At 39.1% G+C, this 26,075-nt stretch overlaps 1 protein-coding gene across 2 annotated transcripts in view; it reads left to right on the top strand.

Annotated features, from left to right (window-relative positions):
- Window positions 1–26,075, top strand: part of LOC149186940 (ABC transporter G family member 28-like) — a 581,368-nt gene that overhangs the window by 140,927 nt on the left and 414,366 nt on the right. For both annotated transcript variants that reach the window (XM_089412709.1, XM_089412708.1), the window contains exon 3: window positions 19,073–19,351. In XM_089412709.1, coding sequence (XP_089268835.1) covers window positions 19,073–19,351 — 279 coding nt within the window. The remainder of the gene's footprint in view (window positions 1–19,072; window positions 19,352–26,075) is intronic.

Below are 26,075 nucleotides of genomic sequence, written 5' to 3'. Positions count from 1 at the left end.
TTCTCGGCAGTCTTGGGTGTTCCAACAGTTCTGGATTCTACGTGACAGATGTCACTCACTGCATTGTGGGTTTCAATTGGCCAAGGTTGCCCAAGAGCAGTGAAGTTTGGAGCCTCTGTCCCAGGCCACAGAAGCTATCAGAGCCAAATCAGACCCTCTCCATTACGTAGTGCTCGGAAAGAGCTTTCCAATGGTATATGGAAGTCCGAAAATGGACTCCTGGAGCAAAAGTTAAGGCATTTTGAAGTCTACCTTGGAAAAGCCAAGCAAACCCAGAAAATGACTAAGTGTGGAGGCAAATCACAGTCGAAGGTCCAGAGGGCTGATCGCAATCGCATATCGGCGTCGACGGGTCCAGGCAAGTTAGGAGCACTGATGCTAGAAGGAACAACAATTCGCCGATATCGCATATCGGCAATTGGTGAGTCCGGGCACAACTTTTATCGCATAATTGGCGTATCGTAGTCCCAAACATGCAAGGGGTCGATACTGCGATATTATGTTGCATCGCCGGGGAGGGGCTGGAAAGTGTTAACAAAGAAAATCACGGGAAAACAGGGGCTGGGCCTCCCCTTTGCTCTCTCCTCCACATGGCACAATCTTGCATCCCAGCGACCCTGCATTACGGCAGTCCCACAGTTCGGCATATCGACGGGTTTTAAAAACTGTAAAGACCTGTAAACCGCCGATTTACGATTTTTGTGTAACATCGTCGGGGGGCCGAGAAAATAGGGTACAAAGGAAAAGGCCGACAAAATGAGGGTCGGGCTCCCCCTTTCTCTCTCTTCCACGTGGCATCGATGATCAGTGGAGGTTGTAGTCACAAATTGTTGAAAATTGCCGATCTTGCGATAAAATAAGAAATCACCGGGGGAGGGACGAAAAGGTCTAACACAGGAGAGGCCTATAAAACAGGGATGGGCGGACCCTCTTTCTCTCTCCTCCGGGGGGCCCACGTGTCACACTACCTGTAGGACCCCGCAGTCTCGCAGTCACAGCAAACTCCAAAACCTTGCAGGGTGCCGATATTGCGATATACAGCCAAATCGCTTGGGAGGCACCGATTTTGAAATACAAAGGAAATGCCTGCAAAACTGGGTTGGGCGGGTCCTTTTCTTTCTCCTCCAAGGGACCACGTGGCGGTCTCTGATTGGCCCTATGAGGTGACAGGCCAGCAGTGATGTGGCAGTACGGTTAATGACATGGCAAAGGACTCATGTCACCCTGTTTCAGTGTTTTCATGGGTGACATGCGGCCATTTTTGAGTGCCGCGTGTCACCACTCACAAGGTGACATGTGGCAGTGATGATGTCACTCCGCAGACCGAAGATCACAGCAGTTAAATGAAACAAGCTTAAGACATTGGCGCAAGTGTGATTGCGATATGCAAGCATTCCCCCGGGATGCGATAAAGGATTAAGGCAGGGTCTATAAGGACCTCACGTCCGGACTGTTGGCTCGCGCAAAGGGAAAAGCGTAGAGCAGGGTAAAGCAGTGTTGAAGCACCGATATGCGGGAGAATTCGATAACAAAGGAAAAGGCCTCCAGACACGGGTCCGAGGTCCTTAGCGCCTGAGGGCTTAGCCCCTAGTCACAACTCCCGGTCATATGAGGAAAGGCACATGAAGGGCTACGATAAGGGGGGCTAAAGGAGAAATCCAAAAAACGCCTGTTTTCACCTATTTTAGAAGAAAAAGCCAGCGCTTGCATGACCTTGTTGTTTCCATGGAATGTAGCTCACCCACCATGTCAAGGCAGTGGTTGTGCAGTATAGAGGTTTAATGGGTGGATGGGCCGACAACTAGGAGACTTTAAGGGAGCATGGTGCATCAATGGCGCAATTCACAGGATTCATGAGGATTAAGTGTTTAGCATGGGGCCTCGTCCCTCTGCACAACAAAGGACTGCAAAGACAAGCACTTTCAGTTGACCCAACCCCCACTTCACATAACAAGGCATCTCAGCAGTAAAGGCATAAGCGACGAGGGCAGTTGAGCAGCACAAGAGGCCATACCATGAACAAATTATAGCCTGAGGCTGATGCGATCACAGGATGGGCACAAAGACTTTCATTTACTATTCTGTCTGGTTATTTACTTAGTTTTTTCTTGTAACATGCCTTCCTTCCAATGAGGCATTCATTTCTGTAATATCTTTTTGGGCCATAGAGCCATTCAAGACTGATACAGTGAGTCAACTTGACAGCTGAGTCTAGGGATAGATATTTTTGCTGTAATGTAGCTTCTTGCTCCCCTTTGATAAATAGGGGAAAGCAAGACTTAGTTCAGGTTCATAAATTCTAGAGAAAACACTGCATGTTATATTTTCAGACTGTATCTCCTTTGTAATACAGATCTTTTCAGAATATCAAGGAAACAATGGTGATTCCCTCTTCAAAGGATTACAGTATGTGTTCCCCTTTGTTTAACTCATTTTTATGTCCATGCTTCTTCCCTGAATTCATGTAATTATTGTTGCTAGATGTGTTTCAAGCTCCTTCACAGATTCATTAGTATCTATATGTTAATGCAAATGCTTGTAACTGTTTCACAGATTCATTTGTCTGAACATTGTTTATGTATATGCCTGTGAGGAATATTGAGATTAGATCTTTAAATCTGCAGCACATGAATCATAGCTCTCAGCTCCCCTTTCATTCATTATTTCTGCTTGTAGCCCAAATAAGCATAGAAATCCTTAATGTCTCAAGCTCTGTGTGTTAAATATAGAAGTCTTGAAGCCTTATGCTCTATGTGATGAGTTACTCTTCTCTCTTTTCCTCTCTCACACACTTTGCAAAAGATTATTAGCTGTAAGACCTTGAAGCTCTCAGCCTCCGCTATTTTTATGCTTATTTCTGAGATCTGAACTTGTGAAGAAGTACCAGAAATCCATGTTTTATTTCTTTGGATTAATGAACCAATCTATTTCCTATGTACATATGTATCTATAGATCATAAGTGTTGTCTCCAGTATCTTGTAAATCATTTGAGACACACCATTTTAGATGTGCCCAGGCATTGGTCTTGAAGCAATCCAAGGCTGTCTCTGGGAAATATAACAACAGACAACTTTTCTGCGTCAGCTCTCATGGCTTCTGCGCTGCCTCTCTCCAAGCTCTCTCTGCCTCTTTGTTCTATAATTTTCTGGAAATTCCTTCTCCTAGATTCTCTCTGCCCCTTAGCTGCAAGTTCTCCCCAATTGATTTTCCTCCTTAGAACTTCTACCTCAGAAAATCGATTTCCTCAATCTCTCTGTGTGTGCTTCCAAATGAACCCCAAACCTCCATTTTATACTTTTCCCGTTGAGTCTTCAACGACCGGGATTAAGTCTCCAATCAATGGCTAAGATTAAAACATGACTTGATCCCCCTTTTAGATCATTCTCACCCATATTTTGATTAATACCCATTAATATTTTAGTTTTCCTAAGTTTAGATTTAGGAACCCCATTAAAAATATTAATTATTTTAATAAAATACAATTCGTGTGGAATTTCACCAAATGGTTTCTGAGTTCTTTAGAACTCACGTGCCTTAGCCCATACACCAATTTTCAAGGCTAGAGCACCTCCGATACTCCCAAAAACTAACACCACTGACCTTGTAGTAGAACACACTTCATATCTTGGACCTTCTACCGACCTTGTAGTAGAACAAACTTCGGATCTCAGACCTTCTATATACTCAAATTTTGGATCTCCTTTGGACCTCCTATAGTAACACAGAGCTCGGATTTTGAACCTCTTTTAGTTGCACAAAACTTGGTTGAGTTGCAGACTTCAGATGGCATAAGAAACAAGGTCAAGAACAGACCTTCGAACCTCCTATACAGAGTCTGAGAGTTTAGGTTTACTCCATAGACTTTGTACTAGATCAGACTTCAATGAGAGATGAGCTTTGACCTTGGTGGAGGATGATCGATGCTGCTCTTTGTTGATTTTGGGTAGCATCGGATGTGCTCTAGCTCCAAAAGTTTGTGGAGGGGCTAGAGTACATGAGATCTTTAGAACCCAAAAATCGTTTGGAGAAATTTCACTCGGATGAGGAGTTATTAAAATAATTAATATTTTTAATGGGTTCCTAAGTCTAAACCTAGGAAAATAAAAATTATAATGGGTATTAATAAGAATATGGGTGAGAAAGTTCTAAGTGACGAGGATCAAGTCTGTTTTAATCCTAGCCGTTGATTAGGGACTTAATCTTGGTCGTTGATTCATTAACAGGAAAAGTATAAGAGGAGGCTTGAGGGTCAGTTGGAGATACACCAAGACACTGGAGAGATCAAAGAGTTTGATTTTTCTGGGGCGAGATTTGTTGAGAAAATCAAGCGAGTGATCTAAGTTGCAATGAGAGGGGCAGTTCGGCAGAGGGACTTCAGTCCAAGGTGGAGAATACATAGTAGAGAGGCATGGCAACACTAGGAGAGATAGCGCAGCTCCAGAGAGGGTGACACAAAAGCTAGAGGGGCTGACACAGTCCCTTAGAGGCAGCACTGGGGTTTTCTGTGGGGCAGAGAGAGCAGCAGTTCAACATATCAACTTCTGAGCAAGGGAGGCTCATTGGGAGGGTGACGCAGTTCCAGAGCTTGGAGTAGCCATTGCTACCCAGCACTGGGGACAACATTGTCATCTTTGGGGTTTGATCATCTAGTCGCTGGATTCGCCAAAATATCTGTCTCCAGATATTGGTACTTTTGCGAGGTTTATTCTCTGTTGGGTGAGCCGAAATAATCCTAACTATTTGGTTAGGTTATTTTATTACAAGTTGCTTGGTTTGCTAGATTATATTTGTGTCACAGAACTAGGAAGTCTGTGAGGGTCTTTTGCAAATGGGTTTTCCCCCTTGAGATGTAAAAAATGTGAAAATCATGATGTAAAGTGCCTTGAGGGTTGGAAAAATAATGTATCCCCTAATAGGTTAATTAATTAAATTTTTTGGTAAAAAATTAATTAAAATCCTAAGCTAGAAATTTAATTAATTTTAGGTCCTAGGTAAATTTAAATTCTCCGAAGGCAAAATTCGTTGGTCCTTAAAAATTAAATTTTAATAAGTCTTGGGACTAAGGTAAATTGATTATTTTGCTAAATTTTAAGCCTTTGGTCCCTGGGGTTAAGTCAAAGTCAAAATTTTGAGGAAATTAATTCAAAAATTTAAATTTTGAATTAATTAAAATTCATTTAATTGAAAAATTCGAATTTCTTCAAGAATTTAAAATTTCCACTGATGATATTAAAAGAAATTTTGATCCTCATCAATGGTTGAGATTGCTTTGACGAGGATCACTCGAACTAGCCGTTGGAGGATTTATCTTTAAATAGGAGGTCATTTGTCAGTCAGTTCATCCGATCTTTTGATCGTGTGCTAAGCGAAAAGCTCTCTTGTAATCTTTTTATGAGCAATAAAGAAAGACTTTGGGGTTAATTTCTGCTGGTGTTACTCTTCGTGGAAATACTGTAAGATGTGTCATTTTCATGCATAGATTTTTTTTTAGCCATTGATGATAGCTTTCTGAAAAGTGATTTGAGTACAGGTATCTTGCTTAGTCGCTAGGGTTTGAATGATAATTTAAGTTTTGAATATAATAGCAGGTATCTCTATTTATCTGAATTTTATTATCGTTTTCTCGCTCTATGTTGATGGTTGAATTGAGTTTTGCAGGAAAGTCTTGATTTTTAGATCATCAGGTGTTCGGGGATATTTTCGGTTGAATCAACGAACTCTTGATTCGTGTTTTCTGAGGAGCCTAGCTTAATTTGATCTCGGGCTTATCATAAGATATTTTTTATGGGTGATGCATGAAGGGTTTTGAGCTCGAACCTCTAAAATTCAAAAAAAATAATTTTTTTTGTGCTAAATCGATAGATCTGGCTGTTGAGAGCCTCAAATTATCAGATCTGGGAGCGGAGTTGGGCTCACACCCCCAAGATCTGATAGATCTGTCATTCATATACATAGATCTGTAATTATTTTCAGTTTCCTGACTTGGGTTTTCTGGGTTTTAGTTTTTTGGGTCATTGTATATATCGTTTGGGTGTATTATTGTTGTCTTACAGCTACAAATCTGAAGAAGAAAACTGTGTAGAGTCCAGATCTAGGCCCTGGAGGGTAAGATCTAGATCTCTGGGGTTCATTAAAATCATTTTCCAGGGATATTGTTCAAATATTTTGGAGTCCAGGGTTTAAATTTAAATTCAGATCTGGAAATTTCGTGAGCATTTCAGGGTTAAATCTGAAACAATTGGATTCGACATTTTAATTAAAATTTTCGGAAAATTTTTAAGGGGTTTCACTAACAAATCTGAAGTAGAAATGTGACATTTTGATCATGGTTTTCTGGAAATTTTTTGGGTTCTTCGTCTACCGTTTTCTGTTGGGTTTCTCTTTGTCTACATTTTGAAGGTTTTTCAACAGAAAATTTTGGAAGTATTTTCGCTGCCTAGGGTTTTCTTCCTTCTGCTGCATCTTCTCCTTTTCCCTGCGTTTTTCTTTTTCTTCTCTCAGATCTGATCCCTCCTTGCTGCTATCCATCCCTCTGCTCGCGACAACTCCAATCCCCTTTTTCCTTCCTACGCAGCTGCCTTTTTCGAAATCAGTCCACTGAACCCTCCTCTCCTGTGGCTCTCTACACTTCACGTTTTGCATTTCTCCATCCTTCCACCGCCATCACCGTCGTATCTCCTCAGAGCTCCCTATCCGCTGTCCTTGCAATCCATCCACGCTGCCTAACCCGCACCCTCATACCCTTCGAAAGCTCCTCTTCCCTGCGGACTCCTCTCGTTGCGTATCCTTCTCCTATTGCTCCTCCCTTTGATGTCCCTCCTTTCCTCTCTTGCTGCCACTGTTCAAACCCGTGCAGTTCTATCCTTGTTGCCATTGTCCAAGCCTTCAACCTACAAATAAGAAGTTGAACCCTCAGTCGAGTTGCTCCATTCACTTCCGCGGACCTGCAGCTGCAAAGCATAACAAATAAAAAAAACTTTGACTTTTTCATTTCACTAGTAAATATTTCGATTTTATGTATTAGGTTAGGCTAGGTCTTGTTTAATTTAGTTAGTCCATTTGTATTTCATTATTTCATTTCTATAATTGTAGGAGTTAGGGTTACTTTTTTATTTTTATTTTTTTGTTTTCATTTCATTTTTATTTTGTAATTTATGATTTTTATTTTTGATTTAAAAATTCTAAAACTTAAAAATAAAAAACATTTAAAAATCCTAAAAAAATTAAAATTCTCAAAATTAAAAAAATCATTAAAAATTTTAATAATCTAGAAAAAAAATTCTTAGGAATTGAATTAAAAAAAATAAATTAAAGGGATTTGCATTCACATTAAATTTTTTTATGTGGCCTATGGCCCATTAAAATTTTGATTTGTTTAATCCTTTGATTCACTTCGATTTATTTATTTATCACATTGAAATTATTGCCTAAGGAATAATTAAAATTATTTATCTGAGGTTCCTTAGTGTTATTTGTTGATTAAATGCATTCTCATATTTTTGTATGGTCAAAGTGAAATAAATTTTTTGAAGTCATATTGACTATTGGAGAAAGTTAATTGAATCTAGATTTGGGCAGCAAATGAAAATCATTTTAAATCTGAAGTCTTTTGCATGTTAATGTTTTGGGCGTTTGTATTGATCATACCTAATTGTCACTATTCGTCACATATTGGAAATTTGTTTCTAGATAGCTTGTTTTCTTATTTAATCTATGGTTAATTGAGTATTAAGGCATTGGTCTATAATTGTTTCTATTTTGTGTTCGTGTCTTGGTTACATTAGCGTTTAATTTATTCATTTGAGTTAATCAAAACCCATTTACATTCGTCAAGTTGTCCATCATTAAGATCTCCTAGAGCCCATGTTCCACACACTCTCATCCATTTACCTCAGGGACTACCCCCTTGACTTGCCTAGGAGAGAGTCTAAATGAAGTCAGGATCAAGAGTGACGGCCCTTACTCTGAGCGTTGTCGTGGTGCCTAGACACTTTGTGCGACAACATTTTTTAGCGCCGTTGCTGGGAAGAGTTTTTTCTATCCTTGGTTTCTTCAACATCATTTTAATCATCTCATATTTTCTGCCATTCATTAGCCTATCAAACGGCACAACATTTTCTGGCGTCATTTGATCTTTTCATCGCCTTGCCTTTCGTCATCTCATTAATTATTTCATCTGCACCTTTAGCACCTGGACATATTGGTTCGTTTCTTGTTTGGGTGACAACTCCACTTATTCGTCCATTATTTCTCAAACAAGAAACCCTCCCTTATATCGAGTTGTTTGCCGTTTGGATCTTAGAGCTAGATTCATGTTCAAGTGGCGACTGCACTTCTTTCATTTCTTACAAGAATTTCTAATAGAAGCTCCCTTCTTGTCGATCTCTTGATTTTCTTGAGCAGGGGTCTCTCTCTAGCATCCATTTGGTTCCTCCTTATCCCTTCAAGCAAGTCATCATGGATGATTTGTTTACCCCGTGTCATTTTATTGATTTTCTCCATGATATACCGGAAGAGGACATTCGTAAATTGCATTTGTTCTCAGGTAGTGATCCAGTCACTGTTAGAAAGCATCTATGCAGGTTTACTCATACGAGAATCAAATATTGTAGTTCTCCCCAATATAAACATAAAGATGTCAAAATGCGTCTACTTGCCTTTTCTTTAGAGGGTCAATGCTTTGAATTGGTTTAATAATTGTCCTAAAGATTCTTTTGCCTCTTTACAAGACATCATCAATGCTTTTTTAGATAGATATGGTTATCAAGGTAGCTCGCCCTGTGCACCTAAAATTATGCAACAAAATGAAAGTGATCTGGTAAAGGATCCAACTGTCAATTTCAAGACAATTCTCCATATCAGAATGCGCCATCCACTTGTTGATCCAGGTGGATGTTGGTGGCCACCCACCTATCCCATTTGGACCCCCACAACTGTCTCTTTCAGTTTCCTAAATTGTAGCACAGTTTACTATTTTTAGTAGTTTTTCGGGTCCCGAACTTCCAGAGTCGTTTTGAGGCCCTAAAAGACGTTTTTTTGGGAAATCTGGGGGCAAGATGAGCCCATGGACCTTTCCAAAGTTGTAGTGCTCGGATAGATCTTTCTAACGAGCTATTGTACGCGTCAAACGGAGATCGTATGCCAAAGTTACGACCCCGGGAAATTGATGTACCAATTTACCCAAATGGGGCCCACAATTTGGTGTTTCGTCTTCTAGGGTTAGGTTTCGGGATGTGAAGGGTTTTCCATTGTTTCTTAACAATAAATAGGCCTTCGAGCCTCATTGTAACATAGTCCAGAGGCATGTAGCCACCGCATCCCTTCTCAGAGATAAGCTACCATCACCCTAGCTATTTATTTCCATTTTCTATTTGTAAGCATATCTCCGTATTTTACATTAATGAAATTAATATTATTTCCGCTGCATTTTTGTGTTTATGGTTATCTCTGTAATTTGTTGCATTCCTGTTTAAATCCAGATCAGTGGTATCAGAGCGGTCTGCTTTTTCTTTGTTTTTCTTTGCATGTACCCAACGAGGTCGGAATATAAGGAGTTAGGGCTTGAACTGGTCGAACTTTTGCAAGACTAGCCTTGCAAATCCCGATGGTCTCCCATGGCGGATGAGAAGAAAGACGAGGGAGCAGGAGATCCTATCAAAGTCTTGCTCGAAGAAGCCCTCGAGCGACAAAGGAACGCGATGATGGACAACTTTGCGCAGATCCTTCAGCAGCTACCCAGAGGCGACGCATTGGCTTCCAACAACTACTCTGGAAACGCTACACTGTTTAAGGTACAAGTTAATTTTGAAATCCCCATCTTCGAGGGTCAAATAGATGCAGATGTCGTAGATAAATGGTTAAACCTGCTAGAAGGATATTTTTCTGTTCATGAATTTTTGAGTCGGGAAAAGATTGTTTTCGCTCTTCTCAAAGTAGCCCCCCACGTCAAGGACTGGTGGGAAACCTACTGCGAGCATAAAGATGAAAATACGGGCTCACTATTTTTAGCCGCACCCACTTGGGATTAATTCCGAGATGCCATCAAGGAGCAGTACTACCCTGTCAAAAGCTATGAGGACAAATACATCAAATGGACCACGCTGTGGCAAGGAAGGGACCAAGATGTGCCAGAGTTCACAAACATTTTTCATACCCTTCGCACACAGTTGGGTATCAAAGATTCTGATCTGCATTTGGTACTCAAATACCGCGGCTGCCTACACAGATACATCTAGGAAGAGATGGAGTTCTTGAACATCTCCTCGCTCGGCATGGCGTACCGATACGCTGTCAAAATCGAGCAAAAGTTCAAACAGAAGAAGCAAGACTTTGGATCTGCAAATCCGAAGCCCAAAGGACAAAGCCAAGGTGGGGTGACCCAAGACAACCCGTCAAAGCCGCAAGAAAAGAACAACACCATGAAGCTGAAGAAGGACACAGGAAAGTGGTGTGAGTTCCACAAGAGTCCCACTCATAACACAAGTGAGTGTCGGACCAAGCAGTCGCTGGTGGCCGAGTTGAAGGCTTCTGAATCAGATGCATGTTCCGACCCTAAGCCAGAACCCGACAAGGGGAATGGCAAAGGGAAGCAGATCATTGATGCGGATCCTAGCGCCACTGTTGCCACCGCCAAGATTCAGAAAAATGAGCCTGAAAATCTAGAGGAAGGGGAGCGTCTTTTCCACTCACAGATGTGGGTGAAGGGTTCACCGCTGCAATTCATTGTCGACAGTGGCAGCCAAAAGAACCTCGTTTCAACATAGGTCGTGAAGCGGTTGGGCCTACCAACTACACCACACTCGCAGCCGTACAGTATTGGGTGGCTTCATGAAGGACGAGATCTCAAAGTTCACCAGCAATGTCACCTTCCCTACAGCATCAAGCCCTTCACAGACGAGGTATTGTGTGATGTTACACATCTAGATGTTTGTGATGTATTATTAGGCCAGCCATACTTGTGGAGTTGACATGCTGTGTATGAGTCAGGGCCTCGTGTTGTCATTATTTCTTTGGATAATTCATTATACAGGATACAAGAGGTAGCCCCACCTACTGCCACCTCTTTGATTGCTGCTAAGAAAGGCAGCAAGCTCATCTCATAGACTAGGAAATTTATTTTCTGTCTGGTTCGCTCCCAAAGAAAGGGGAAGATCGTTGCTACATCCATGACCCCCGAGAAGGGTTCCTCTACGCAGCAGCAACAACAAAGGAATACGGTCATGACAGAACACAAGAACAACTTCTCCTCACCCACAGGGGTACCACACAAGCTTCAGGTGGGCAACAAAGTCTGGTTGCATCTGCAAAGAGAACACCTTACCAGAACCCATCAGAAACTCAGACCACTCCGACATGGTCCTTACACCAGTACCAAGGCTACGGGCAACAATGCTTTGAAGCACAACATTCCTCCATTCCTTCACTTGCACCGAGTGTTCAATGTGGATCATCGTCGACTATGCTTCCCACCATTTCTGGACACACAGAGATTGCAGAACAGCTCATCAGAGATCCAGCTTAGCAGAAGCTTCCTCATCTCAGGGAGGAACTCAACGCAATGGGGACCATTGCTTCCTAGGGGGGAGGAATGATCTAGGTGGATGTTGGTGGCCACACACCTATCTCATTTGGACCCCCACAATTGTCTCTTTCAGTCTTTTCGGATTCCTAAATTGTAGCACAGTTTACTATTTTTAGCAATTTTTCGGGTCCTGAACTTCTGGAGCCATTTTGAGGCCCTAAACGACGTTTTTTGGGAAATCTGGGGCAACATGGGTTTATGGACAAATGTTGCCCTTCCCAAAGTTGTAGTGCTCAGATAGATCTTTCTAACGAGCTATTGTACGCATCAAACGGAGATCATATGCCAAAATTACGACCCCGGGAAATTGATGTACCAATTTATGCAAATGGGGCCCACAATTTGGCATTTCATCTTCTAGGGTTAGGTTTCGGGATGTGAAGGGTTTTCCATTGTTTCTTAACAATAAATAGGCCTTCGAGCCTCATTGTAACACAGTTCAGAGGCATGTAGCCACCACATCTCTTCTCAGAGATAAGCTACCATCGCCTTAGCTATTTATTTCCATTTTCTGTTTGTAAGCATATCTCCGTATTTTACATTAATGAAATGAAGTATTATTTCCGCTGCATTTTTGTGTTTATGGTTATCTCTGTAATTTGTTGCGTTCCTGTTTAAATCCAGATCACTTGTACCGTTGCAAGACAAATCCATGATAGTGGAAAAGCAGGAACAAGTTATTGAATTAGTGTCGACAATGAAAGGGAAAATGATAAGAAAATTATAGAAGAACTAAAGCAGTTGGTTAAAGACATGCAATTGAGTCAAACGCAACTGGTAAAAAATATGGAGCTTAATCAAGAAAAATTTGTAACTGATTACGTCAAGGATATGAGGACTTTGTACACCCACTTGGAAAGACATGATAAGGAGATGGAAATCATGAAAATTAAACTCTGATCATGTAACTGACATGTAGATTCAACACACTAAGGAAATGGAAACCATGAAAGCTAATCATAACAAGGAAATTAATTCTATGCAAAGAAAATTATTAGTCCTAGAGGAGATGGAAGCAAGTTATCAAGAAGAAATAAGTTCGATTCAGAACAAATTTTCAACTATGGATGAAGAAATGACCATCATGAGATTCGATTATAATAACTAGTTAGCTACCATGCAAGCAAATCATAAGAAAGAGATAAACTATATGCAAAACTGTTTCATGGGCATGAATGCAAAGAATGATAAAATTATAAAGGACATGGAAGTTGTACAAATATCTCTTTAGAATAGATTATTAGCCATAGAAGAAAAGCAGGTACCATGTGTCATAAATACAAATGGAATACATATCATCGAAAACAGATTAAAAATAATGGAAGTTAATCATTCTAATCAGATGTCCATTATTCAGAATCAAATAAAGGCTATGCAAGCTAATCATGTCACTCTGCAAGAAAGATTTGTGAAAACTGAACTCAATCAAGCGAAGTTAATAGTAAGACATGCTAGAGAAATGGGTTCATTACATAAGAGGCTGGAAGAGAGGAAATCACAGGTCCCGTCTTGTTGTGAATATCCCGAGAAAGAGGCTAACTCCATTAACGAAGATTTAACTAAGAATGACATGATCAAAGAAGAAATTAAAAAAGGTCAAGTTATTACTCATGACACTTGTGCCACTGATCCATCATTCTTGACAGAGCAGATGCAAAATGAAGAAAGACATGTCACGCATATCTTACATACTTCATCTGAGAGTTTTGAAGCAGAATGTTCCACATCATCAGTGATACAGCTTGCCACAAAGAAAAAGCGCAAGAGAAAGAGAATGAGAAAGTGATTTGATGCATCAGATGGTTGCGAACAACTTGATTTTGGATAGGAAAAAGTCCTACCGTATGCAGAATTGGACAAGGCACATCCGAGAAACAACCGACAGATTTGCCTAAAAGCAGGCAAATGCTCAGTATGCACTATATTGAACGCATTTGATGCCATGGGGCATCTTTGTATTGTATTTCTAACCTTATGCCCTGTTATTTCAGTATTTCATTTTGTAGTTAGATTTGTGTTTTTCATGTTATTAGACTAGTTAATAAATGAAGAGCTTATATCTTTCCTGTGCTTAATGTTATATGATGATTTTTGGATGGACGCTACTTATGTTATGTTGTGTGTTGCATGGATGCAGATTCTAGATTCTCACATTCCTCCAGTGCAGCGACGTGTCCCCAAGTAGAGCCAGATGTTGACCACTACGTGTCAACGACCCATAGCAGTACACCCCCTTTTTTCACAAAAGGGATAGTGCCTGATCGATGTGTTCGTTCCGTCCAACTACCATCATCAACTTGATCATCATCTTATAATGTAAACCTAGTCTGCATGTGTATAATATAAATAATTTTAGTAGATTCGTGTCGTTTATGTAATTACCTAGGTAAATCTACTTTCTGGTGACGATCTACATTCCGGGAGGTTTTTTGTCTCACCGATCTGTTCTTGAATGGTCGGCAGAGTTTTCCTTCAGCCTTACCCCAAAACCGAATTGGATTTTGTCACTAAGATCTTAGGGGAGTCCTAGTGTTTTAGGTCGAGTCTATGTAAAAGTGATTTGGGAATAATTCTAACTATTTGGTTAGGTTATTTTATTACAGGTTGCTTGGTTTGCTAGATTATATTTTTGTCATAGAACTGGGTAGTCTGTGAGGGTCTTTTGCAAATGGGTTTTCCCCCTCGAGATGTAAAAAATGTGAAAGTCATGATGTAAAGTATCTCGAGGGTTGGAAAAATAATTTATCCCTTCATAGGTTAATTAATTAAATTTTTTGGTAAAAAATTAATTAAAATCCTAAGACAGAAATTTAATTAATTCTAGGTCCTAGGTAAATTTAAATTCTCCGAAGGCAAAATTCGTTGGTCTTTCAAAATTAAATTTTAAGAGGTCCCGGGAATAAGGTAAATTGACTATTTTGCTAAATTTTAAGCCTTTGGTCCCTGGGGTTAAGTCAAAGTCAAAATTTTGAGGAAATTAATTAAAAAATTTAATTTTTGAATTAGTTAAAATTCATTTAATTGAAAAATTCAAATTTCCTCAAGAATTTAAAATTTCGACGGATGAAATTGAAAGAAATTTTGATCCTCATCAACGGTCGAGATTGCTTTGACAAGGATCACTCGAACTAGCCGTTGGAGGATTTATCTTTAAATAGGAGGTCATTTGTCAGTGAGTTCATCCGATCTTTTGATTGTGTGCTAAGCGAAAAGCTCTCTTGTAATCTTTTTATGAGCAATAAAGAAAGACTTTGGGGTTAATTTCTGCTGGTGTTACTCTTCGTGGAAATACTGTAGGATGTGACATTTTCATGCATAGATTTCTTTTTAGCCATTGATGATAGCTTTCTGAAGAGTGATTTGAGTACAGGTATCTTGCTTAGTCACTGGGGTTTGAATGATAATCTAAGTTTTGAATATAATAGCAGATATCTCTATTTATTTGAATTTATTATCGTTTTCTTGCTCTATGTTGACGGTTGAATTGAGTTTTGCAAGAAAGTCTTGATTTGTAGATCATCGGGCATTCGGGGAAGTTTTCGGCTGAACTAGCCAACTCCCGATCTATGTTTTCTGAAGAGCCCACCTTAATTTGATCCCGGGGCTATCATAAGATATTTTTTATGGGTGATGCATGAAGGATTTTGAGCTCAGTACCTCCTTTAAAATTCAAAAAATTTAATTTTTTTGTGCTAAATCGATAGATCTGGCTATTGAGAGCCTCAGATTATCAGATTTGGGAGCAGAGGTGGACTCACACCCCTAGATTTGATAGATTTGCCATTCATGTACATAGAATTGTAATTATTTTCAGTTTCCTGACTTGGGTTTTCTGGGTTTTAGTTTTTTGGGTCATTGTATATATCGTTTGGGTGTTTTATTATTGTCCTGCGGTTACAGATCTGAAGAAGAAAATTGTGCAGAGTCCAGATCTAGGCTCTGGAGGGTAAGATTTGGATCTCTGGGGTTCATTAAAATCGTTTTCCAGGGACATTGTTCAGATATTTTGGAGCCAGGGTTTAAATTTAAATTCAGATATGGAAATTTCGTGAGGGTTTTAGGGGTTAATCTGAAGTAATTGGATTCGACATTTTAATTAAAATTTTCGGAAAATTTTTAAGCGGTTTCACTGACAAATCTGAAGGAGAAATGTGACATTTTAATCAAGGTTTTCTATAAATTTTTTGGGTTCTTCGTCTACCGTTTTCTGCTAGGTTTCTCTCTGTCTACATTTTGAAGGTTTTTCAACAGAAAATTTTGGAAGTACATTTGCTACCTAGGGTTTTCTTCCTTTTGCTGCATCTTCTCCTTTTCCCTGCGTTTTTCTTTTTCTGCTCTCAGATCTGCTCCCTCCTTTCTTCTATCCATCTCTCTACTCTCTGTAGCTCTAATACCCCTTTTCCTTCCTACGCAGCTACCTTTTTCTAAATCAGTCCACTAAACCCTCCTCTCCTGTGGCTCTCTATACTTCACGTTTTGCATTTCTCCATCCTTCTCTAGCCATCACCGTCGTATCTCCTCAGAGCTCCCCATCCGCTGTCCTTGCCATCCATCCACGCTGCCTAACTCGCACCCTCATACCCTTCGAAAGCTCCTCTTCCCTGCAGACTCCTGTCGCTGCGTATCCTTCTCCTATCGCTCCTCCCTTTGTTGTCCCTACTTTCCTCTCTTGCAACCGCTGTTCAAACCCATGCAATTCTATCCTTGCTGCCGTCATCCAAACCTTCAACCTGCAAATAAGAAGCTAAAACCTCCATCGAGTTGCTCCATTCACTTCCGCGGACTTGCAGCTGCAAAGCACAACAAATAAAAAAAAAACTTTGACTTTTCTTTTTCATTGTTATATATTTCGATTTTATCTATTAGGTTAGGCTAGGTCTTGTTTAATTTAGTTAGTCCATTTGTATTTCATTATTTCATTTGTATAATCGTAGGAGTTAGGGTTACTTTTTTATTTTATTTTTTTTGTTTTCATTTCATTTTTATTTTGTAATTTATGATTTTTATTTTTGATTTAAAAATTTTAAAACATAAAAATCAAAAACATTTAAAAATCCTAAAAAATTTAAAATTCTCAAAATTAAAAAAAATCATTAAAATTTTTAAAAATCTAAAAAAAATTATTAGGAATAGAATTAAAAGAGATAATTGAAGGGATTTTCTTTCACATTAATTTTTTTTTTGTGGCTTATGGCCCATTAAAATTTTGATTTGTTTAATCTTTTGATTCACTACGATTTATTTATTTATCACATTGAAGTTATTGTCTAAGGAATAATTAAAACGATTTATTTGAGGTTCCTTAGTGTTATTTGTTGATTAAATGCATTCTCATATTTTTGTATGGTCAAAGTGCGATAACTTTTTTGAAGTCATATTGACTATTGGAGAAAGTTAATTGAATCTAGATTTGGGCAGTAAATGAAAATCATTTTAAATCTAAAGTCTCTTGCATGTTAAAGTTTTGGGCGTTTGTATTGATCATATTTGATTGTCACTATTCGTCACATATTGGAAATTTGTTCTGGATAGCTTGTTTTCTTACTTAATCTATGGTTAATTGAGCATAAAGGCACTGGTCTATAATTGTTTCTATCTTGTGGTCATGTCTTGGTTACATTAGCGTTTAATCTATTCATTTGAGTTAATCAAAACCCATTTACATTCGTCAAGTTGTCCATGATTAAGACCTCCTAGAGCCCATGTTCTACAAGCTTTCTCATCCATTTACCTCAGGGAATACCCCTCTTGACTTGCCTAGGAGAGAGTCTAAATGAAGTCAAGATCAAGAGTGACAGCCCTTACTCTGAGCATTGTCGCGGTGCCTAGACACTTTGTGCGACAACAGGTCCAAAAACAACGGTGTCACTTGTGTGCTTGTTTTGTTTCCTTCAGTTGATGATCTGTAATGTGTTGAGCATGTATTTGTATTTATTTTCAGTATTTACATGGTAAATAACTTGTTAATTAATCACAACAAGTAGGCAAAAATAAATTAGAAAAGTACATGAAGGGTTTCTAATAGTTAGACTTAGAAACTCCAACATGTAAAAGGTAAAACTAACTATGTAAAATATCCTCGAAGACGTTGTCACTTATCCTCTTCAAGTCGGCCTACATCGATGGAAGAACATGCTAGAAGAAATCGGTCTCACTACTTGTCATCATGTTGGCCTAAGGGTCATGAGTTGATGTGTATAAGTAGCCTCACTCGGCCTCACTTGAAGGCAAGCAACTCAACAAGCATTCAGTGAAGAAGTTCGAAGAAGAAGGGCTACAAAGAGAAGTGTGAAGAAGTGATAAGGAGAGTTCCTTCTGGGCAAGAGAAGGAAGTTTCTTCTAGGTAAGTGAAGGAGGATTCTTCCGAGCATAGCGAAGAAGGTTTCTTTTGGGGTCAACGAAGAAGAATTTCTTTTGGGGCAGCGAAGGAGGTTTCTTCTGGGGCAGTGAAGGAAGGATTCTTTTGGGATACTTGTTCTGGGTAATCGAGATAGAAATCTAGAGACCGAGATTCTCTAGAGGAAGCTAGTGAGATCATAGAGATCTAGTTTCTCTAGAAGAATTCGAGAAGATGCTGTGTAAAGTATAGAGACCAGGTTTCTCTAGAAGGAGGCGAGGAGAGCAGTTCAAGATCAAGAAGAAAGTTGAGAAAGGGAAGAGGTAGAGCATCAAAGTTAGTTACAGGGTTCTTGGGAGGATATTAGAGTCGAGGGTCTTTGTCATGGTCTTGGTACTCATCAATTGAAGATCTAGAAGAAGAATTTTGATCGGGTTTTCCTCTCAAGAGGTGAGAGGTTTTGGCTTTGGCTGACAAGCCTAGATACTGTGTCACTTGTCTTTTATTGTGCATTTTGGTAATTGTCTTGATGAAAGAACACAATAATAACATAACGAAGAAAAGACTATAAGCTAAGAAGTAAAAGTATATCACAACCAAGTATCAAGCAGAGAAATATTTTAACTATTCATGCCCTAGATTTCTCAACACTTTCTCCTTCTGAAATTCGCTAGATCAGAGATAGAAAAGATCAATTCAATGTGTCCAAATGATGGAGGAAGCCTCTCCTTTATATAGACTTCCAAGGGGGTCGAATGGGTGCCTCTTGGGGGCCCAGCTGACCTAAATAAAAGGAGGCCGACTTAAATATACATTTTGGAGGCAAATTATAAATTCAAATTTCAAATTCTTCACATTATGAAAATATCTACCATGGCTACAATTTTCAACAGGATGTGGATGATAGACTTTATCTTGTGAAGTTGTGCATCATGTTGATAAGAGGCATGTCATATGTGATGGAAGCAAATTAAATTTAGATGAATTGGTCCATTATTCCTTTGCCTTGACTAGGATTGCAATTAACATTCCATTCATGTCAATGATGTCATAAAATTCGCACACTAAAAGTCATTTTAGTAAAATATCTGATGTTTTATGATATCCATTTCAAACACTGTACATGACAGCTGACTTAAAATTTTCGTAACAGGTGACATGGTGAACCGACTTTGTGGTGTGGCAGAGATAAAGTTCTACTTGAATAACTACTTAGCAAATCATCAAAATGGTGGTGGCTATGCAAAGCTAAATAAAAATTGCAATATTTCATCATGGGTTTCAGGATGTGAACCAGGATGGTCAAGCATGTTATCACCGCCATTTCAGCAACCTGATCTTCATGATTCCCGAAAAATACCTTCTCGAACTGCAAACTCTGAGCCATGCTGCGAAGGATTTTTCTGTCCTCATGGTCTCACATGCATGATTCGTAAGTTTTAAACATTTTGTACTTCAGCTTTCTTTCTTTACAAGAAATTGCCTAGATTTATTTTTGCTTGAGTTTGAATATGTACCATGTGCTACGAAATACAAGTTTTGAATATGTTATGTTGGCAATGATCAGGACAATCATTATATTATTATGATTTTATTTTCAAGAAACATGCATTTTATTTTCACATTACTACAGAGAACGGTACATCAAGCAACACATCTTATAAAGATCTATGTTACCAGAAACAAGAAATGCAAAATGGACCACGGAATGGGTACAGTACGTGAAACATAAATTCTCAGGTTTCGCTACAAGAAACATTATAGGGCTTTTATTTTCTATTTTAAAATATATATGCAAAAATAATAATTAAAAAAATTAACCATTAAAATTTCTATGGGTACATATATAAAGACATTATATTCATGACAATACAATATAATGTAATATGAGAAAATTGAAGTCACTTAAACATTGGAAAAATATTGTAATATCTTCAGATTGACATAAATGATTAGAGCAAATGGAATTCTACTATGTAATTCACAGAAACTTATTTGAACAATTGATTCAACTGAAAACATGAGCTCAAACACAAACTGAATATCATTTTCTAATATTAATCATTGACAGATTCCATTTGATGGTCACATTTCATTTGTCACACACAAGGAGATGGCATTGCACAAATTCTAGATAAAATAGAAAATATGCCTCAGGTTACCATTTATAATCTACAATCTATAAGAATGTTAAAAAACATAGTCAAATATGATTGGTTAACATCATGATGCCCGCTGCAACTAATTTGACTGACCAATCACGAATCGTTGCAATGCCCTTGATATGGTGAGGTATATGATATCTTTCCATGCAGTTGGCATAAGATTGCCATACCTTCAGATTGACATAAGAGCAGGTGAAATTCTGCTATGTAATCTGCACAAATACAGATAAATGATTGATTCACCTTAAAACATGAGGTGAAACACGAACTGAATATTACATGATAATATCAAATATTGACAGATTTGAAGAATAAAACTTTTCGTACAGAAAACATAGGCATTTGATAGGTAAATGTGAACTTGATAGCTATGTATAGATTTCATAGCGGATGTAAGAAACCACTGTGTTTCTTGGGAAATGCAGGTGATCCAGAGCTTACTGGGATCTGAATTGGACCTCACAGAATCATATCCTATGTAGGAAACTACTTTTGGAACCTTACAAGGTGATTCTAAGGTTGTTGCTTCACCTCACTTCCGAGGAATTTGGCTTAGTGTTTTAGTCTGTCTGGATTCCATCTGGAGGATGAGATGTAACTCAGTTTACAACTCATAATTTTCTTTAGAATCTTGTCGTGGGTTGTTGAATGATGAACCCGAGGCCCAATTTAGAGCAAAGGGAACTTTCACTATGAAAGATACCAAGGATTGTGCTTGTCAGGATCGAACTATTTTAAGGACATTTTTGCTCTTATTTGGATAGATGTGAGTTGGTTTTGTACTTTGTAGTTTTGATATTAATATAAAAGACATTTTTTCATTAAAAAAACTTATATGAGCAAGAACTAGCTTACAATTACATTTTCATGAAGTAGAATAAAAAGTAGGTGTCATTGCAGGTTGTGTTGAAAATATGTAGCTGTGGTGGGTATTTTTGTCAACAAAGCCAAAAGAAAAATTATTATTATTATGCTGTTCAATGTTGATTTCTGGTAGCATCGGATGTGCTCTAAGTCTCAAATTTTGCAGGGAGGCTTGGGCACATGTATTACAAAGAATCTAGAAAGTGTTTTGAGAAATTCCACTCGCAGACAGTTTTATTAAAATAATTAATTATTTTTAATGGGTCCCTAAGTCTAAACGTAGGAAATTAAAATAATTAATGGGTATTAATCTAAGTGTGGGTGTAACTTCTAGAAAAAGACGAGGATCAAGCAGAAATGATCTTAGCCATTGATTAGCTTCTAATCTAGGCCATTGAATGTCAATGAGAAGATTATTTAAGGAGGCTTGAGGGTCATTGGAAGACACATAGAGAGTTGATCAGTGAGATTGAATTGTTGAAGCTAGAGGCAACACAGTGATTTTGTAGTGATCACGCAGAGAGGGGCAGAGAGAGTTTTGGCTGGAGGATCTTCTCTGGAGCCAAGAATACTCAACAGAGAGGCAGAGAGACACATAGAAGAGGCAACACAGTTGGCAGAGAGGGTGACGTAGAGCCAGGAAGGGCTCACGTAGAGCCTACGCAGATCAGCGCAAAGCCTTCACGCAGAAGTCAAAATTCCCTAAGGAGGTTGACGTTTCTGAGCCGGGAGGGCTGGAATCAGCTCCTGAGAGAAAATCGATTCCCAATAGAGGTGATGTAGTGACTTAGAGGCTGATGCAGGCCCACGTAGGGGCAGCGCAAAAGTAGTGGGGGAACTCGTTGGTTTAGCTGCCGGATCAGCTTGAAATTATAGTGTAGAGTGATGTAATATCACTAATTTCTTCTTTCGAGTGATATTCTCTGTACTGCATTTCCAACAAGGCATCTGGAGGTTGTATTTAGAAATACTTCTGCTTAATAATAAAAACCCTCAGATCTGTTGCACCAGTTTTTCCGCATTGGGTTTTTTCGGAGACGTTTGTCCAAAAACAACTATGTCATTTGTGTTGTATCTTTCTCTATTGTTAAGTTTCTTGTTTCGGCATATTATTTTAAATGGTGTAGGCTATAGTTTATGTATTTTGATGTTTGTTGTAGGAAACTACAAATAACTTGTTCATGTAAATCTAACAAGTAGGAGACTTTCATCAGTTGCTGTAGTAGGGATTCCAGTTAGGGGAATTTTCACATTCAAGTCAGCCCCAGTTTGATAGGTCAGCGCCACCTCATGAAGGGGTTTGACCCTTGGTCAAAACCCACTTGTTTAGACATGTATATATTGACAAGTGATTCTCCTCATTTGGCATTTATCACAATAACAATTCATCCCTGTTCTAAGAGTCTTTTGTTCATGTAGATTTTGGGTAGCATCGGATGTGCTCTAGCTCCGAAATTTTGTGGAGGGGCTAAAACACATGAGATCTCCAAAACCTAGAAATCGTTTGGAGAAATTCCGCCCAGATGAGGAGATATTAAAATAATTAATATTTTTAATGGGTTCCTAAGTCTAATCTTAGGAACATAAAAATATTAATGAGTATTAATAACGATATTGGTGAGAAGCTTCTAAGAGACGAGGATCAAGTATGTATTAATCTTAGTTGTTGATTAGAGACTTCATCTCGGTCGTTGATTCATCAATAGGAAAAGTATAAGAGAAGACTTGAGAATCATTTGGAGATACACTAGGCAAATACTCAGTACCCTGAGGGAAATCGATTCTCAAGGGGAAGGAGTTCGATTTCAGATGGAGAGTTGCAGGGTGGAGGAAGAGGAGGGCATCAACAACAGTTAGTGACTGAGGAGGAGGTGACACAGGGCATTAGAAAGATAACGCAGAGGGAAGAGCAGGAAGACCGCACCATTGGAGATGCAGGCTGACACAGAGTGACGCAGAGGGATGCAGAAGTGACATAAAGGTGAGTGAAGGGTCTCCATGGTGTCAGAACTTCTCCAGGAAGAGGAGAAACTTTGTCTCGGGTGTTTTCTCTTAGTAGTGTCTTAGTTTCTCTGTAAAATCATTCCTTGTAAAGCGATTGTTGCTGAATATTAATAAAACCCTCATCTGCTGCACCGGTCTTCCCACATTGGGTTTTTCTGGGGACAATTGTCCAAAAACAATTGTGTTGATGTGATTGATTTTTGTGGCTATATATCACTGTTATTTTCTCTATGTAATTATGTGATAACTGCAATAGAATTTATTTTAATATTTACTGAAGGGTTTTTCGTAAATAACTTATTGTGAGAAATAAGTAGGTGAAATAAATCAATTGTTGTAGTCTAATTCATATTAGAAATTTTCACATGGTATCAGAGCAGAGATTGGGCAACAGGATAGAAGAATTTGTTATAAGTCAGGAGCGTGATGTCGAGACATCAACTCAGAGGGACTCATGCAGATCTCCAAAGAAACAAGAGATCATGAAGAACATGGATCACGATTACTCTATGTTAGCTTCTAGACTGGAAGAAGAAGTCACCTGCCTAGAAAGTTTTGCCTCCTCTGAGGTTTGGTATATAGATAGTGGAGCTTCTTGGCATATGACAGGAATACGATAATGTTTTTCAAATTATCAGGAAGAAAGGATGAATTTTCAGATCACCATGGGAAATAAGGCAAAGTGTACCCCCGTAGGAAGAGGTACTGTAGTCTTTCAAACAGAAGCAGGGGATCGACTTCGAGCAACCAATGTGTTGCATGTGGCAGGATTGGGATGAACTTATTCTCTGTATCTCATCTTCAAAACAAGGGCTATGTCGTTTTCTTCATTAAGGAGAAAGTATATGTCAAACGCCCAAGTTGGAAAAAGAAGGCCCAGATTGGAATACGAAGTAACAACCTGTATAGATTACAACTAGAATCTCCAATGGCACTGATAGGCAATAGTGGGGATAAAGATTTGAATGAACTATGGCACATGAGGATGGGACACTTACATGATGGGGATCTAAGAATTCTCGAGAAAACAATATCGGGAGCTCCAGAATTAAGTACCAAATGAGATGATGTATGCAGAGGATGCGCACTAGGCAAGTACAGTAAGGCAGCATTTCCAAGAAGCAACAATAGGGCTAAGAGTGTTCTGGGATTGATACACTCAGATTCTTGTGGACCCATGTCCACAAAAGCTCTTAGTGGTGCCGAATATTTCGTCACCTTCATTGATGACCATTCCAGAAAGACTTGGATCTACTTTCTAAAAACCAAGGATGAGGTTTTTGGTCGATTCAAAGAGTTCAAGGCTCTAGTTGAGAATCTGATAGGAAAGAAGATAAAGATATTGCGCTCAGACAATTGTTGAGAATACATCAACAAGGACTTCAGTGATTTTTGCACAAGGGAAGGCATCAGAAGACAGTGGACAACCCCTTATAATCCGGAGTAGAATGGAGTAGCAGAAAGGAAGAACCGGATTATTGTTTAAGCAACCAAGGCAATGTTGTATGATCAGGATATGCCCAAGTTTCTATGGGCAGAAGCATGCAACACGACAGTGTATATCCAGAACAAGACTCCTCACAGGGCATTAGGTAAGATTACTCCAGAGAGTGTCTTCATTGGTAAGAAGCCTGAAGTGAGTCATTTAAGGATATTTGGGAGTTTGGCATACTACCATGTACCCGAAGAGAAGAGGAAGAAATTGGATCAGACTGCAGAGAAAGGATATCTTGTAGGATATAGCGAGAATGCTAAGGCATATAGAGTCTATCTTCCGGGGAATAGGAAGATCGTAATCCAATAGGATGTGAAGTTCATGGAGGACAAAGCCTTTAGAAAATCCCGAGAAATGCCTTTTGAAGAGCAGTCAAAGGATGATCCATTGATACAACCACTTCGACCAACAGAAACCAACGCTAGTATTTCTCCTAAAGACAACTCCAGAGGTGGAACCTCAGGAAGAGGATGAACAAATAGATATACCCACTACCAGTGGTAGAGCGAGCCGGGAACTTCGTCAAATACTACGAGATGTGGAGGATTTTGTCGGGGCACCGAGGAACGAGAAAAGGGAGCGTAGACAACTAGACAGATACCAAGCCTTGGTGGCTCAGGTTGGAGAACCCTCCAATTTTCAGGAGGTCGTTCAACATCAAGTATGGGTAGATGCTATGGTGGAGAAATACAGTTCCATAATGGTCAATGATGTCTGAGAAGTGGTACCTAGGCCTCAAGATAGGTTAGTTGTAGGGTTGAGATGGCTCTACAAAGTCAAATACGCTGCAGATGGCAATGTAGAAAAATACAAAGCCAAGTTTGTGGCTAAGGGGTTTGCTTAGAAGGAAGGAATAGACTACAAAGAAACCTTCGCACCAGTAGCCAGTATATTTCTTTTAGATCCATGATATCCCTTGCAGCTCAGATGGGGTGGGAGATTCACCAGATGGATGTCAAGACAACGTTCTTGAATGGGGTGATAGAAGAAGAAGTATACATTGAACAACCTAGAAGGTTTTGAGACTCGTGAGAAGGAATCTCATGTATGCAGATTGAAGAAAGCTCTGTATGGGCTTGTTGTCACACAAAGTGTCTAGGCATCGCGACAACGCTCAGAGTAAGGGCTGTCACTCTTGATCCTTATTCACTCCATTTAGACTCTCTCCTAGGTAAGTCAAGGGGGGTAGTCCCTAAGATAAATGGATGAGAAAGCCTGTGGAACACTGGCTCTGGGAGATTTTAATGATGGACAAATTGATGAATTTAGAATAAGTCTTAGTCAATTGAGATAGATAGACACAATCAAAAGATAAAAATGACTACAGAATAGTGCCTTTAATGTGAACATTAACCATAGACTAAATAAAACAAGCTCTCCAGAACAATTTTCCAATATGTGATGAATAATGACAATCAGGCTATGTTGCCAGGAAATGTGGGTGTGGGGATGGGGATGGGGACGGGGACAACATTTTTGGAAACAGGGTGCGTGGGTTCGTCGGGTAATATAATAATATTAAATTTTAATAATTATATTTTATATGTGAGAGAGCTCAAGGCTACTACTAAAACTGAAAATTCAAAATACATACTAGGATAAATGCTAGACTCAGCTATTTTGGTGAA

This window comes from Pinus tabuliformis, chromosome 3_1 (assembly GCF_031772625.1).
Source record: "Pinus tabuliformis cultivar Carrire ecotype Pingquan chromosome 3_1, CPIR1, whole genome shotgun sequence".
Lineage (NCBI taxonomy): Eukaryota > Viridiplantae > Streptophyta > Pinopsida > Pinales > Pinaceae > Pinus > Pinus tabuliformis.
This window is presented reverse-complemented; position numbering and strand designations above follow the sequence as displayed.